The sequence below is a fragment of the Strongylocentrotus purpuratus genome, unplaced genomic scaffold (assembly GCF_000002235.5).
Source record: "Strongylocentrotus purpuratus isolate Spur 01 unplaced genomic scaffold, Spur_5.0 spur5_scaffold_2, whole genome shotgun sequence".
Lineage (NCBI taxonomy): Eukaryota > Metazoa > Echinodermata > Echinoidea > Camarodonta > Strongylocentrotidae > Strongylocentrotus > Strongylocentrotus purpuratus.
In genome coordinates, this window is record NW_022145605.1 from 40166851 (window position 1) to 40182221 (window position 15371).

Genomic DNA, 15371 nt, shown 5'->3' on the forward strand with positions numbered 1-15371 from the left:
CTTATTCCACTGTTTGTAAAGTCACTGGGTGACTGTCCCCTACGCATTCAAAGGTTACTCATCAGGGTACAGAGATATGATCTCAAGGTCTCGTACACGCCTGGAAAGTACATGTATACTGCTGATACATTGTCCAGAGCAGTAGATCCAAAGGCTGAGTTGAATGCTGAAACTGAGGAAGATATCAGAGTCTACGTAGATGCTATTGTAAAGAGCATGCCAGTTACATCGAACAAACGAAATCAGATTGTCGAAGAGACAAAGAAAGATGATCAACTGCAAGAGCTGCTAGGCATCATCAGAGATGGTTGGCCGGAAACGAAGCAGCAATGTCCAGTTAGAGTCAGGGAATACTGGAACATCAGGAGTGAACTCTCTGAAGCAGATGGCATCATCTTCAAAGGCACCAAAATAGTGGTTCCCACTACTATGAGAAGGTTCATGCTAAACAAAATCCATGAAGGACACTTAGGCATCGAGAAGTGTAAGAAACGTGCTAGAGAAGTCATCTATTGGCCCAGAATCAACACAGAAATCACTGAAATGGTCCTAAGTTGTACTTCATGCCTAATGTCCAGACCAAAACAGGTCAATACTCGATCAGTGAGGGGAAGAAAGGAGGATCATAAGGTGAAGCAAAAAGAGCGATTCGACAAACATGCTCGAGACTTGTCAAAACTAAAGCCTGGAGATCATGTCATACTCCAAGACATGAAAACCAACACCTGGTCGAAACGTGGTATTGTCAGGTCTGTCCAGGATCGAAACAGATCATACCAGATCGAGACAGAAACAGGAGAGATACGTCGCAGAAACAGACGTCACCTCAGGCCAGTCCCACGTCAACAACAAGCCGAGTCTATTCCACTACCAACACAGGATGACTTCGAGCTAGATGACACTGCAGAAGCTACAGAGCAACCAGCATCTGAAGAAAGCTCAACTACGTCATCAACCAGAACCAGAAGCGGACGAGTTATTAAACCGCCAGATCGCTTGAACTTGTAAATAAATGAAAGCGAACTACAGAGAAAGACTTTCGCGTTTTGTAAATAGTTTATAGTTACAGAGTTCAACTTGGACTTTAAAACATAACTGCAGGATTGCATGAGCATGACATATATATTTGCATGTTATAGTTTAAAAATATAACCGGATTTAATCAGTCACTTTGATTACAAAAATCAACAGATATCACTCAACCTCAACGGAGAATTCCAGTTTCGCGAATCGCAATCTTGAAAGATATGGACTGTCGCGTAATAAGTTATATATTTGAAAGCGACAGTACTCCAGCTTTAAGGGACAGAATAATGCCCTAGTACAGTCGCGAGTGTACAGGTAGTCCACCCTGTCACTCTGTACAGTTTAAGAAGTTTTATATATGTATATGTAAACCTCTTTTAAAGAAGGGAGGTGTAGTGATAGCTACATGTAGTTTAACAGAGTCTGCAAATACAGACTAGCATGTATAACTAAATATAGAATGACCTGCAACCCATGACTCATGCCAGGTCATGTTATGAAACAATGAGTACTTGTACATGAGATGCCTACAAAGATGTCTGACTGACACAGAGCCTCAATAAAGCTATACAACTTGTTAGTTCAATCAAAGCTCTCCAACTGGTCTTTTATAAGAACATAATAACGGTGTTCGGACACACACAATGCGTCTTCTCGTGGGCGAATCGTGCATCCGGGATTAACTCAATACGGCTTTCATGCATGCGCTCTCAGGTTAAAAACACGCGGCTTCTCGCACATGAGAATTAATCCAAGGCGCCTTATTCCTACAGCAACGACCGAACCCATGACTAACCCAACAACACTGACACCTGTACAGTCGGAAACTCTGACATCTCAACCCACTTTTGGTTTAACAAAAAGTTGTTTCATTGTTGTTGTGTTTGTTGTTGATGTAGTTGTTCTTTTCCTTGTTCTTGATCTTCTTGGGATTTTTTCGTAGAGGGGAAGATATATGAGTAAGTTTGTAGTACTTTAGATGATAATCGTGCTATTATTTTCACGTTTATTTATTTGTCGGTTACACCATGTTGCCTGTAGAAACTCGAAGACGTTATGAACTCAATAGCTATTTAACCTCGAAGACAAAATTAATGAAAAGACAAGTATGTGTTGTTTACTACCGAGGCAATGGATTAGGCATATCTTTTTCTTTTAAATAAAGATAGCAATCGAAGAGATAAAAGCAACAAACGATACCAGCATCAGTTAAAGCATATGCATATACAAGTCATGTACGTAGATGAGAACAAAAGAGGGGGGGGGCTGATTATGATCAAATAGTGGACGAGCCAACCGAGGCCAACAAATTGCCAAATGATATCCTTGTTTATGGATGAAACATCCATCTAAACCAATGAAAGGGGAATAAAAAAAAGGGATACATTGTGAATATTTTCACCAGTAGGATAATTGAAAGGTAATGCAATTGACAGTAGGCCTAGACTGTTTATGAAACATATATCACTCGAAGACATCATTTATACAAGAAGTGCCAGAGTCGGAAATGTGGTGCTTAAGTGGTTTTAACACTTGGCAGTTGATGTATAGGTTTAAGATTCGAGTCTCGGTCCTGCACGATATACATGAAGGGTATTTCTGGTTCATATTTTGACACAGGATTTTTTTTGTGTAAAGATGGGAACATTGGATGCTAACGGGGAATAAGTTGAAGCAGTTGTTGCTTTTGCTTTTTTATGCAAAATAGTAATTGTGTCACTTTTGTAATTAATGATGTGTATAACTTATTTCCAGACATCAATATTTCTTTGCACTGCAAACATTTTTTTTGCTCAAAGAAATGTCTTCATAATTTGTAGACATATCGCTCCGGTTGTCTCATTTTCGCTCGCTGGAACATTGCCAGCACAAACCACTGACCTCTACCTCCTGGACGGATCATCGCCCATTCCTATTCACTATACGTTACGTACTAAAAGGCTGTATTGTCTGACCGTTCATGAATATTCATGTTTTTGCTTACCTCGGCAAAATGTTTTCTTTTACTAAATGGAAAAATTACGGTGGGGGGTTTGATGAAATGGACTAAATGAACCAAGCAGAAGAGATCTATGATAATTCATGCTTCTTATCCTTCTTGGCAAACTGAGTCCAAAGTTCGACTTGTTTCACATGTGTATTATAGGCAATGACGAGCTTGCAACCCATTTTGATCAAATTACGGTAGGTGAACTTTCAAAAGTCCATGGGACATGCGGGTTCCAATGAAAGAGCTAGTGAAAACGTACGTCGGGGTTGATGTGCTTTTCGTTTTAACAAAAAAAAGAAGATTTTTTAACGATTTTGGGGGGGTAAAATGCCAACATGTTAAGCTGCTGACTCTGACGATAGGGGGGGGGGCGTTGTGAAATGAGACTAAACGGAGCGATATGCATACAATTAAAATACCAATGAGTGATGTCCAGTAACTTTATTGAGTTAAAAGACTATTCAGCTCTGGCCAATATGTATTATTTTGTATGATACATGACTTTTGTAAGAACACATTAATCTATTTCATTTAAGCCAAGTTTCTTTCTTTCAAAATAGGTCCTATCCAGGATGCTAGCCCTGTAGGCCTAGAAAGTGGGGCAATCCCAGATTCGAGCTTGACAGCTTTTAGTGAGTGGGACGCCAACCACGGTCCGCGTCGAGGACGGTTAAACGTAGTTCAAGTCGGAGCCCTATTCGGAGCATGGACTGCCAAAACAAACGATTTAAACCAATGGATTCAGGTCAGTCTCTTTTCCTGATTTTTTTTCTTGTTTGTTTGAAGTTTATCTCACCTCATTACACGCTCAACCAAGAGATTAAACAAAAAAAGATTCCGTCAAATATTAATTCCTTCCAAAAATACTGACAGACAGAATCTTTTTAAGTACATATATGTATCATCTAATCCCGACGTATTCAGGGCTCATGATCTACATCATTTTCAATTATACATGTATTTATTAAGTATTATTTGCACACACCCAGTCCGAGCGCTGAGCCATTTTACTTCAGGTATATATTCACAAATAGACATAAATACTTCCGATCAAGCATGCAAGAATAAGCTATCCCGCAATTGAACTACGTGACCAATCAACATCTGTATTCTATTGCAGAACTTTATTTAGGAAATGAACACAGTTTTAATAAAATAAACCAAAAATGTCAGAATATGCCAAACAGTTTCCCCATCTCCCTTTCTGAAAAAGAAGAACAAAAAATAGAATAAAAACAAGATTCAAATGACGAAAATCAAAAAAAATAATTTTCAGAGCAGCCGACAGACTAACATGAGGCTCTTTCTAAATTATTGCTAACAAGATTTGAAGATTTCAAATTCATTTATGTTTCCAACAAAACATTACAAATCAATTATAAGCATTTTTAAAAAAAAATTAAGAAATACATGTTGGAAACAGAGGGTTCACTAAAAAGCAATGCTTGTACAAGTATGAACACCTCAAATGAAACTTAGGAATAATGAGTAATTAAATTAACTAATCTGTAACTACAAAAGGAACTACAAAATAGGGGGGGAAGGGGGATGCCAACAGAGACGAGAAAGGGATAAGACAATACTTTACACGACAAAGATAGAAGAACCCGGTCATAATACAAAGAGTAGACAATGACAAAAAGAAGTGAGATATCGAGGGTACAGAAAATAATACTAAATGATGAGCTGCATGTGGGGTTGAAAAGGGGATAAGGAAAGAGAAATGCGCGTTAGAAAGGAAATAAGCATGAGAAGGAACAATATTGAATTACATCTTGAGTCAGTGAGCGGAGAACGACTAACGATTGCTAAATATTTTCTTGAGGAATTGACGAAGTAACTCATGTAGGGTTATATATATAGATGTCCTGTTAATACACAAAAATGGTATATATTTATATATGAATATATATATATACATGAACATTAAAAAAAAATCCAAAAAAAATATTATCTTCAACGTCATTTTATTCAAATCTCAGGTTGATCTTTTAGCTACGTACAACATCGTAGGAGTGGCAACGCAAGGTCGTCAGGACCAGTTCCAGTGGGTATCCAGCTTCAAGATTGCCTGCAGTATGAATAGTATTACCTTTGATACAGTGAAAGACCCGAATAACACCGACAACGACAACGTACGTACTGATTTACTCATCCTTCGACCCGTATCAGTTAATTGGTCGATTACCGGTCACGTGAAATTCGTTTATTGAGCGTTTCTCAATTACTTTTATTTTTCATGATGTTAATCATAGCATTTATCTCTCTCTTTGAAATTACACTTTATTCTATTCTCAAGTGATTGATCTAGCGTGTTTTCCTCAGATCTTTGCCGGCAATAGTGACCGAAACACCGTGATTTACAATCGCTTTCCCGTGCCAATGTTGTGCCGATATGTTCGCCTGTTACCTTACACTTGGCGTGAACGTATTTCTCTTCGTATGGAGCTCTTTGGGAAACCCCTTGGTGAGTTCCTCCTTCATTTAAACAAAGAAAGGGTAAAATGTTATGTAGTGTCTATATATATTAGATGAGCTAGTTTATCAGGGTGACGGTCCCGGGCTCTTGCCAGCAGAAACGACCCGGAAATGTTCGGGGGGGGGGGCTGGGAGTCTAGGTTTACAGAGTAAGGAGTATAACTACTCAGGTTATGAAATGCTTTAGAATGAAAAACATTATTTACTTTTGTCATTTAAATATTGGAAATATTAACAAATGAATGGAGAAAAAAAATCCCAGAACAGTGAAACTTCGAGAAAAATATGAAAAAAGAAGAAAAAAGAAGGGAAAAAAAGAAGAAGAAAAAAAAATACAAAAAATAAAAGAGAATTAAAAAGGAAAAAAATAATATTTAAACTCAACTTTTCATCAACGCTACAGTCATTTCAGTAGATTTAAGCATTACATTTTAGCCAGAGAAAGACGTTCTGCCTGCAATGATTTCTTTGATTGTTTACGAAATGTCTTCGAAATTTGCTGACATACAAATACAATGCCAATGAGTGAGGTCCAGTAGCTTTATTGAGTTTGAAGACTATGCAGCTCCGGCCAATATGTATTATTTATACGTACATGACTTTTGTTAGGATGGATGAATCTATTTCGTTTATAAAGCCATAGTTTCTTTCTTTGAAAATAAGGTCCTATCCAGGATGCTAGCCCTGTAGGCCTAGAAAGTGGGGCAATCCCAGATTCGAGCTTGACAGCTTTTAGTGAGTGGGACGCCAACCACGGTCCGCGTCGAGGACGGTTAAACGTAGTTCAAGTCGGAGCCCTATTCGGAGCATGGACTACCAAAACAAACGATTTAAACCAATGGATTCAGGTCAGTCTCTTTTCCTGATTTTTTTTCTTGTTTGTTTGAAGTTTATCTCACCTCATTACACGCTCAACCAAGAGATTAAACAAAAAAAGATTCCGTCAAATATTAATTCCTTCCGAAAATACTGACAGACTTGAAATCTTTTCAACTATCTATAATGTAACATCTAATCTCGACGTATTCAGGCTCATGATCTACATCATTTTCAAATATACATGTATTAATTTAGTATGCACACACCCGGTCCGAGCGCTGAGCCGTATTACTATACAGGTACACATTCACAAATAGACATAAATACTTCCGATCAAGCATGCAAGAATAAGCTATCCCGCAATTGAACCACGTGACAAATCACTTCTGCATTCTATTGCAGAACTTTCTTTAGGAAATGAACACAGTTTTAATTTTAAAAAAATAAAAACAATCAGAATATGCCAAACAGTTTCCCTATCTCATTTTCAGAAAAAGAACCCAAAAAAAATATTAAAAAAATAAAAACAAGATTCAAATGACGAAAATCAAAAAAGTAATTTTCAGAGCAGCCGACAAACTAAAATGAGGCTCTTTTCAAATTATTGCTAACGATTAACTATTGCTAAATATTTTCTTGAGGAATTGACGAGGTAACTCATATAGGGTTATATGTCCTGTTAATACCAAAAAAAATGGTATATATATATATATATATAATATTATACATAAACATTAAAAAAACAAAAAAATATATTATTTTCAACGCCATTATCATTCAAATCTCAGGTTGATCTTTTAGCTACGTACATCATCGTAGGAGTGGCAACGCAAGGTCGCCAGGATGTGTCCGTGTCCCAGTGGGTATCCAGCTTCAAGATTGCCTGCAGTATGAATAGTATTACCTTTGATACAGTGAAAGACCCGAATAACATCGACAACGACAACGTACGTACCGATTTACTCATCCTTCGACCCTTATCAGTTAATTGGTCGATTACCGGTCACGTGTGATTCGTTTATTGAGCGTTTCTCAATTCCTTTTATTTTTCATGATGTTAATCATAGCATTTATCTCTCTCTTTGAAATTACACTTTATTCTATTCTCAAGTAATTGATCTAGCGTGTTTTCCTCAGATCTTTGCCGGAAATAGTGACCGAAACACCGTGGTTTACAATCGCTTTCCCGTGCCAATGTCGTGTCGATATGTTCGCCTTTTACCTTACACTTGGCGTGAACGTATTTCTCTTCGTATGGAGATCTTTGGGAAACCCCTTGGTGAGTTCATTTAAACAAAGAAATGGTTAAATGTTATGTAGTGTATATATATATATTAGATGAGCTAGTTTATCAGGGTGACGGTCCCTGGCTCTTGCCCGCGGAAACGCCCCGGAAATGTTCGGGGGCGGGGCTAGGAGACACGGTTTACAGAGTAAAGACTATAACTGCTCAGGTTATGGAATGCTGTAGAATGAAAAACATTATTTAATTTTTTCATTAAATTATTGGAAAAATTAACAAATAAATGGAGAAAAAAAGTCCCAGAACAGTGAAACTCCGAGAAAAATGTAAACAAAAGAAAAAAAAAGATGGAAAAAAAAAATGAAAACAATAAAAATAAAGGGAATCAAGAAGAAAGAAATAATATTTAAAGTCAACTTTTCATCAACGCTACAGTCATTTCAGTACATTAAAGCATAACATTTTAGCCAGAGAAAGACATGCGGCCTGCAATGTTCTCTTTGATTGTTTACGAAATGTCTCCGACATTTGTTGACATACAAATACAATGCCAATGAGTGAGGTCCAGTAGCTTTATTGAGTTGGAAGACTATGCAGCTCCGGCCAATATGTATTATTTATACGTACATGACTTTCGTTAGGATGGATGAGTCTATTTCATTTATCAAGCCATAGTTTTTTTCTTTGAAAATAAGGTCCTATCCAGGATGCTAGCCCTCTAGGCCTAGAAAGTGGGGCAATCCCAGATTCGAGCTTGACAGCTTTTAGTGAGTGGGACGCCAACCACGGTCCGCGTCGAGGACGGTTAAACGTAGCTCAAGTCGGAGCCCTGTGCGGAGCCTGGACTGCCAAAACAAACGATTTAAACCAATGGATTCAGGTCAGTCTCTATTCCTGAATTTATTTCTTGTTTGTTTGAAGTTTGTCTAACCTCATTACACGCTCAACCAAGAGATCACACGAACAAAGATTCCGTCAAATATTAATTCCTTCCGAAAATACTGACAGACTTGAAATCTTTTCAACTATCTACACTGTTGGTCATAATGGTGGAATATTTATTTTTACCCCAGTTTAGGGAAGGATTTTTAAAAATTATTTATTTCTAATAGATCTAAATAATGGCATACAATCTCAGATTTTATTGAATATTAATTTACGAGTGTTTGTTTTGCGTGACTGCTTAATCATATGTGTGCTACTATGCTGGTCAGCTAGGGAACCTACGTCCTTAAATCATAATTGACAGTAATGAGGATTAATGCCTCACAAAAGGGCACTAATATAGCTGATCAGCACGATTTTTATCCTGGGGCCTCACAGTAACGAGGCTATTGCTTAGCCCCTGAATCATGACTGTACGCAGTGTTTGCTAGGGTACGCGGCCCCTTCCACAAATCCCCCAAAACGAAGAAAATGCAATAAATTGTCAAAAATTCATTGCATTTTCCCCGGCCCCCTACAGGAAAAATTCCTCTGTGTGGCCATGCCTTGAACCATAATGCATGGCCCTACAGAGAAATTTTTCCTGTAGGGGGCCGGGGGAAAATGCAATGAATTTTTGACAATTTATTGCATTTTCTTTGTTTTCCGATCAAGCATGCAAGAATAAGCTATCCCGCAATTGAACTACGTGACCAATCAACATCTGCATTCTATTGCAGAACTTTCTTTAGGAAATGAATACAGTTTTAATTTAAAAAAAATAAAAACAATCAGAATATGCCAAACAGTTTCCCTATCTCATTTTCAGAAAAAGAACCAAAAAAAAATAAAAACAAAATAAAAACAAGATTCAAATAACGAAAATCAAAAAAGTAATTTTCAGAGCAGCCGACAAACTAAAATGAGGCTCTTTTCAAATTATTGCTAACGATTAACTATTGCTAAATATTTTCTTGAGGAATTGACGAGGTAACTCATGTAGGGTTATATGTCCTGTTAATACAAAAAAATGGTATATATATATTTATATATATAGGACACAAGGTAGATAAATAAAAACACCGGAGAAGTGAATATTCCACTGACGTTATCGAAGTGATTCAAGCATGAACAACAATATACAAAATCAAAAATATATAGGCGACGCTTGGTATTAAAGTTCAACAAAGTTCAAAGTTCAAAGTTCAAAGTTCAAAGTTCAGTGTTCAGTGTTCAGTGTTCAGTGTTCAGTGTTGAACTTTAATATCTTTATTACGTCATAATGCTTTTTCAATTGCTTATTTTTCTTTCTGTGCGCCTCTTCTTTTCCTTTTCTTTTGCTTTTACGCTCTTCTAACGCTCCCTATATTTCTAATCTTCTCCTATTTTTTCACGTCACAATGGTCCAACTTTTGAGCTTTGTGACGTTTCTCTATCTCTTTTTCTCTTCTTTCGCGTACTCTCACGCGCCTTTGCATCTTGACTACCAAGCGTCGCCTATATATTTTTGATTTTGTATATTGTTGTTCATGCTTGAATCACTTCGATAAAGTGCTATGCCCGAAACGTCAGTGGAATATTCACTTCTCCGGTGTTTTTATTTATCTACCTTGTGTCCTATTCATTTTATGCACCGACGCAGAACCATTTATTTTTACATTATTTATATATATATATATATATAATATTATACATGAACATTAAAAAATCTAAACAAAATTATTATTTTCAACGTCATTATCATTCAAATCTCAGGTTGATCTTTTAGCTACGTACAGCATCGTAGGAGTGGCAACGCAAGGTCGCCAGGATGTGTCCGTGTCCCAGTGGGTATCCAGCTTCAAGATTGCCTGCAGTATGAATAGTATTACCTTTGATACAGTGAAAGACCCGAATAACATCGACAACGACAACGTACGTACCGATTTACTCATCCTTCGACCCTAATCAGTTAATTGGTCGATTACCGGTCACGTGTGATTCGTTTATTGAGCGTTTCTCAATTCCTTTTATTTTTCATGATGTTAATCATAGCATTTATCTCTCTCTTTGAAATTACACTTTATTCTATTCTCAAGTAATTGATCTAGCGTGTTTTCCTCAGATCTTTGCCGGCAATAGTGACCGAAACACCGTGGTTTACAATCGCTTTCCCGTGCCAATGTCGTGTCGATATGTTCGCCTTTTACCTTACACTTGGCGTGAACGTATTTCTCTTCGTATGGAGCTCTTTGGAGAACTTCTTCGTGAGTTTTAGTCACCTTCATTCGTATAAAGCAAGGGTAGAATGTGACGTAGTATATTTATATTATATGAGCTAATGTATCAGGGTGACGGTCCTGGGCTTTTCCCCGCGGAAACACATACCCCAAAATCGGGGGATGTTCACCGTTTATAGAGTAAAGACTACAATTGATCAGGTTCTCTAATGTTGCAGAATACAAAACATTATAGAGTTTTATCATTTAATCATTAGATTAGAACAAATGAAAAGAAGAGAAACATCCAAGAACTGTGAAAGTTCGAGAAAAATATGAAAACAAACAACAACAAAAATCATAGTTGTAAGGCAACTTTACATCAGCTCTACAGTCATGTCAGTAGATTTAAGCACAGCATCTCAGCCAAAGGAAGAAATACTGTCTCCAATTTTGTCTATTATGCCCAATGTTGTGTCACTTCGTGATAATGCAGTCTAATTATTGTTTTCTATTATGACATTGGTATTGTTACCAGATCTTCATGGAAGAGCACTTTTAAATGAACCATCCTGTACATATATAATTATCTGACTTTATTAAATGAGTTTATATATGAAATGATTAAATTAAAAACTGAATAATTGGATGAATAATGAAGTATTTCCTACTTAACTCCAGGATCAACTGAAGCATCAACAACCATGGACACCACAATGAACGAACTACAGGTTAGAAACGGGTCACGTGATTTCATTGTTTAAGATTCTGTTCACACAACTAAAGTAGAATGGTTGATCAAGTAGGTATTTTTAGGTATTGAAAACATCAAATGACAACTAATTGACTCAATCTGTTTTGATTCACTGACAATGTAAAGCTCTACAGTACGAGTAAAAATTACCTTGCATGCGGCATTCAAATTAGGTGAACATTTTGAATATATGTTGGTCATGTATAGATTATTGGGGAGGCATTTCAAGAACAACATATTATGACATTGCTACTATGACATTCTTTAACAAGGGAAATCAATAAAAAGAAAATGCAAAAGCGCAACAATAATTTTCCGCTTACACAAAAGTCACCCACCTCTTTTAAATAAAAACCTAGAGTACTGCAGGTGAGACTACCGTTTATTTGGTGACGACACAAAATGATCCGGGAACGACCAGTACAGCATCAACAACCTTGAAGACATCAAGAGAAGGAACTGTCGCTGTGACCGCACCGACCAGAACAACGCCCCCACAGCTTCAAGGTAAGCCTCATATATTTTCGTTCCCCTACAATAAAATGGGTAGAAAAGTATTATAAATATAAAGTATTTCTTAGAATATGCAGTCTAATCATTGTTTTCACCGATGAAATTAGCATAGAGGTTGTTAACAGGACCACATGAATAACCACTTTTACATGAGCCATCCTGTTCATTTTCCAAATCGATTAAATGATATAAGAAACGAATACAGTATATTATGAACTACTTAATAAATGATTGAATATGTAAAAGAGTAAATAAATGAATAATACTAATAGGATAAATAATTAAGTATTTTTATATTTAACTCCAGCATCAACTGAAGCATCAACAACTATGGACACCACGATGAACGAATTACAGGTTAGAAACGGGTCACGTGATTGCATAGTGAAATAAATTGTCCACACAAATGTGGAATACGGGATCGAATAGGCATTGTTTAATAGGTAGTGCAAACATAAAATGCAAGTAATTGACTCAATCTTTTTCGAATCACTGACATTGAAAAGACCTACACACAAGTACGAGTAAAAATTACTCTGCATGCGGCATTAAATACAGGAGAACATTTTGAAATTCAGGAGAACATTTTGAAGATATTTAGGTCATGTTTGGAATATTAGGGAGGTATTTCGAGAACATTATATGACATTGGTACTATGACATTATTTCAAAAGGGAAATCAATACATCAATAAAAGTGAGAAAGCGCAAAAGTGATTTTCCGCGTTCACAAAAGTCACCCTTCTCTTTATCTAACAATACCTTATTAGACTACTGCAGGTGAGACTACCGTTTATTCAGAGACGAAACAAGGTGATCCGGGAACGACCAGGACAGCATCAACAACCTTGAAGACATCAAGTGAAGGAACTGTCGCTTTGACCGCACCGACCAGAACAACGCCCCCACAGCTTCAAGGTAAACCTCGTATATTATTGTTCCCCACAATAAAATGGATAGATTAGTGAAAGCTAAAGCAAAGAAAACGGAAATTCCACATTTTGCCTTAACGTTAATCAACTGCTTTTGAAAAAATGGCTGAATATCCTGCCTTTATATCCTTTGTGTAATAATAATAATAATATTTAATTTTTATATAGCGCTTAATACAAATGTCTATATAAGCGCTTTACAAATATACTATTACGCCGGTCATTGCATTCAGTGCTTGCCCGCACACACTGTGTGCACAATCTCCACTCCCTGGGGAGCATTCCAGCCGGGCGTTACTTAGAAGACCACTTAGAAGATAGTACTTGTACAATTAAACCTGAATATGCACAGGCTTTGTTCATTTTAGAATATTCTCTGCCCAAGTGGTTGAGGTTTTTCGTGAATACCTGTTGTTTGACCTCATGACAAAAATACTTCCGCTTGTGTACCATAGACGGCACCCTCGTTGATGATAGCCTCACTTTCAAGAATCCTTTTCCAGCCTTCGATTCGAAACTTTTTTACAGTTTTGTATACCCGGCCTCTAATCTGCACATGCGTAGATAGTATATCTGAATTGGCGTTTCCTGCCATTTTAATAGCTACGTACCTAAACATAAATTATTTCTGAACAATATGTTGCGAATTTGAAATTTAAATAGGAATTGATTTATAACTGATTATTGATTAAATTATCATGTCTTTCTGAAGTATTTTATTCAAATCTAAAGCTGTTAAGAATAAGATGATATTTGTCATGATGAGTAAAGCTACATCGCAATTGAGTCATGTACATTATCGAGCTTCTGTATAATGAACCTACAGGTCTGTTGGGTGTTTTAGCGGATATGAACGAGGCAGAAACCGTAACTTTTGGACTTTCGACGCCCTTGATTTTTTATTTCACATTTCTTATGCTGGCTCTCCTTCTGCGCTTCATCGTCCTTTGGATTAGAGGACTAAAGAAAAAAGAGGTAAGCGAAAAATTTAAACTAAAGATTTGATTTGACAACTTAATTGATTGAATCTTGGCATAGACAGCTAAACAGTATTTCTTTTCCTGATTCATGTCGATTTTGCCTCTGCCTAAGTTTTGAAGAAAAAACAATTAGAAGTCAACCAAAACTTTCGTTAAATGGTTTCTATATGAATAGAAAGTACTCACACATACATCTTATTAATCAACTCCTGAACATTGTTCATTCCAAAAGGCGATTAAACATGATTGCGACTACTTTCGAAATATTAACTTAAGGGAAGTTCAATAGCTCCCTCTATCACCGTTTGAAACATGCGAACATCACAGTGACGTTTTACGTAATCCGATCGTGATATCTATGGCATATTAACAATGGGGTGCTGAATTGATGTTTCTAATGTAGTTGCAACCATGTTAGTTTTATATGTATTATACATTGCTAGCGCTCAGCCAGCCATAATCACACTTTGATGAGCAGCCTATTTAATTCTCAAAGAATATATTATCAAATGTAATAGTGTTAAAATATCGATTTCACTTGGTTTTTGTAAGATTGAATGTTAGTATGCTTTTTATTTTCTCGTGCACTGTCTTCACAAATAAAAATCTAGCTCTCTTTCGATCTCTCTCTCTCTCTCTCTCTCTCTCTCCATCCCTCTTCAACCTCCCTACTAAAGGTGGAACCAGACCAAGAACGCCCTCAGCGGATGTATGAGCTTGTAAGAATCTCATATTGATGACTGCAGAATCACACCAACGACGAAAAAAAAAAGCCGTAACATTTGCAATTACTGAGTGAAAGGCATGTCAATTGAAATACCACTCTCCTTTTATATAACGAATAAATTGTCTTTTCTTTCATCCATTCTCTTCATCTCTCTTTCTCTCTCTCTCTCTTTCTCTCCACTCACTCTTTCTCTCTCTTTGCTCTCATCTCTCCCCTTCTTTCCTTCTCTCTTGCGCTTTAAATCCTTTTCTCGCTCCTGTTAGTCATGATCTATACCGTCAAATCTAGCGATGTAGTCGCAGCTTTTGAAAAGTTCTTGGCAACATTATCAATACTTTATAACAGAGCATTGTAAAGAAAATCTTTAAATCTGTTCGTAAAACGATTAGAACACCGTGGATTACGTTTGACTTGTATAAAAGATAAGGTTTCAAAATAAAATAAATGGAAGGTATTGTCATTCACGTACAGAAAATAACAAGAGGAAACACGTTCAAATACGAAATAACACTAATACGTTATTAAAACTTGCCCACAAAGACTACTACAAGATGAAATTTTATGCAATAAAGGGAAATATGAAGAAAAAAACATGGTAATTAATCAATGGTATCCTGGGTAAATCTCACAATGCTTTACCTAATTTCACGAATGTAAATGGGAAACAAATATCTAATTCGAAAGATATTGCCAATCATTTTAACTTTTTTGTTGTAAATATTGGTCTGTCTTTGAAAAATTCCTTATCCATATTAAAGCAATACTGATAACTTTGCCAAATTTTGGCC

General features: G+C 36.6%; 1 protein-coding gene across 1 annotated transcript; it reads left to right on the forward strand.

Moving 5' to 3' along the window:
• The first annotated feature begins 3273 nt into the window (after positions 1–3273).
• Positions 3274–14594, forward strand: LOC593195 (lactadherin-like). Its single transcript, XM_030992438.1, has 15 exons — positions 3274–3761; positions 4999–5151; positions 5342–5483; positions 6158–6342; positions 7102–7260; positions 7451–7592; positions 8252–8436; positions 10236–10394; positions 10585–10726; positions 11360–11409; positions 11792–11939; positions 12253–12302; positions 12715–12862; positions 13703–13851; positions 14534–14594. Exons 2-15 carry the CDS (start codon positions 5095–5097, stop codon positions 14591–14593), a joined length of 1776 nt encoding a protein of 591 aa, XP_030848298.1. The 5' UTR covers positions 3274–3761; positions 4999–5094; the 3' UTR covers position 14594.
• Positions 14595–15371: the final 777 nt, after the last annotated feature.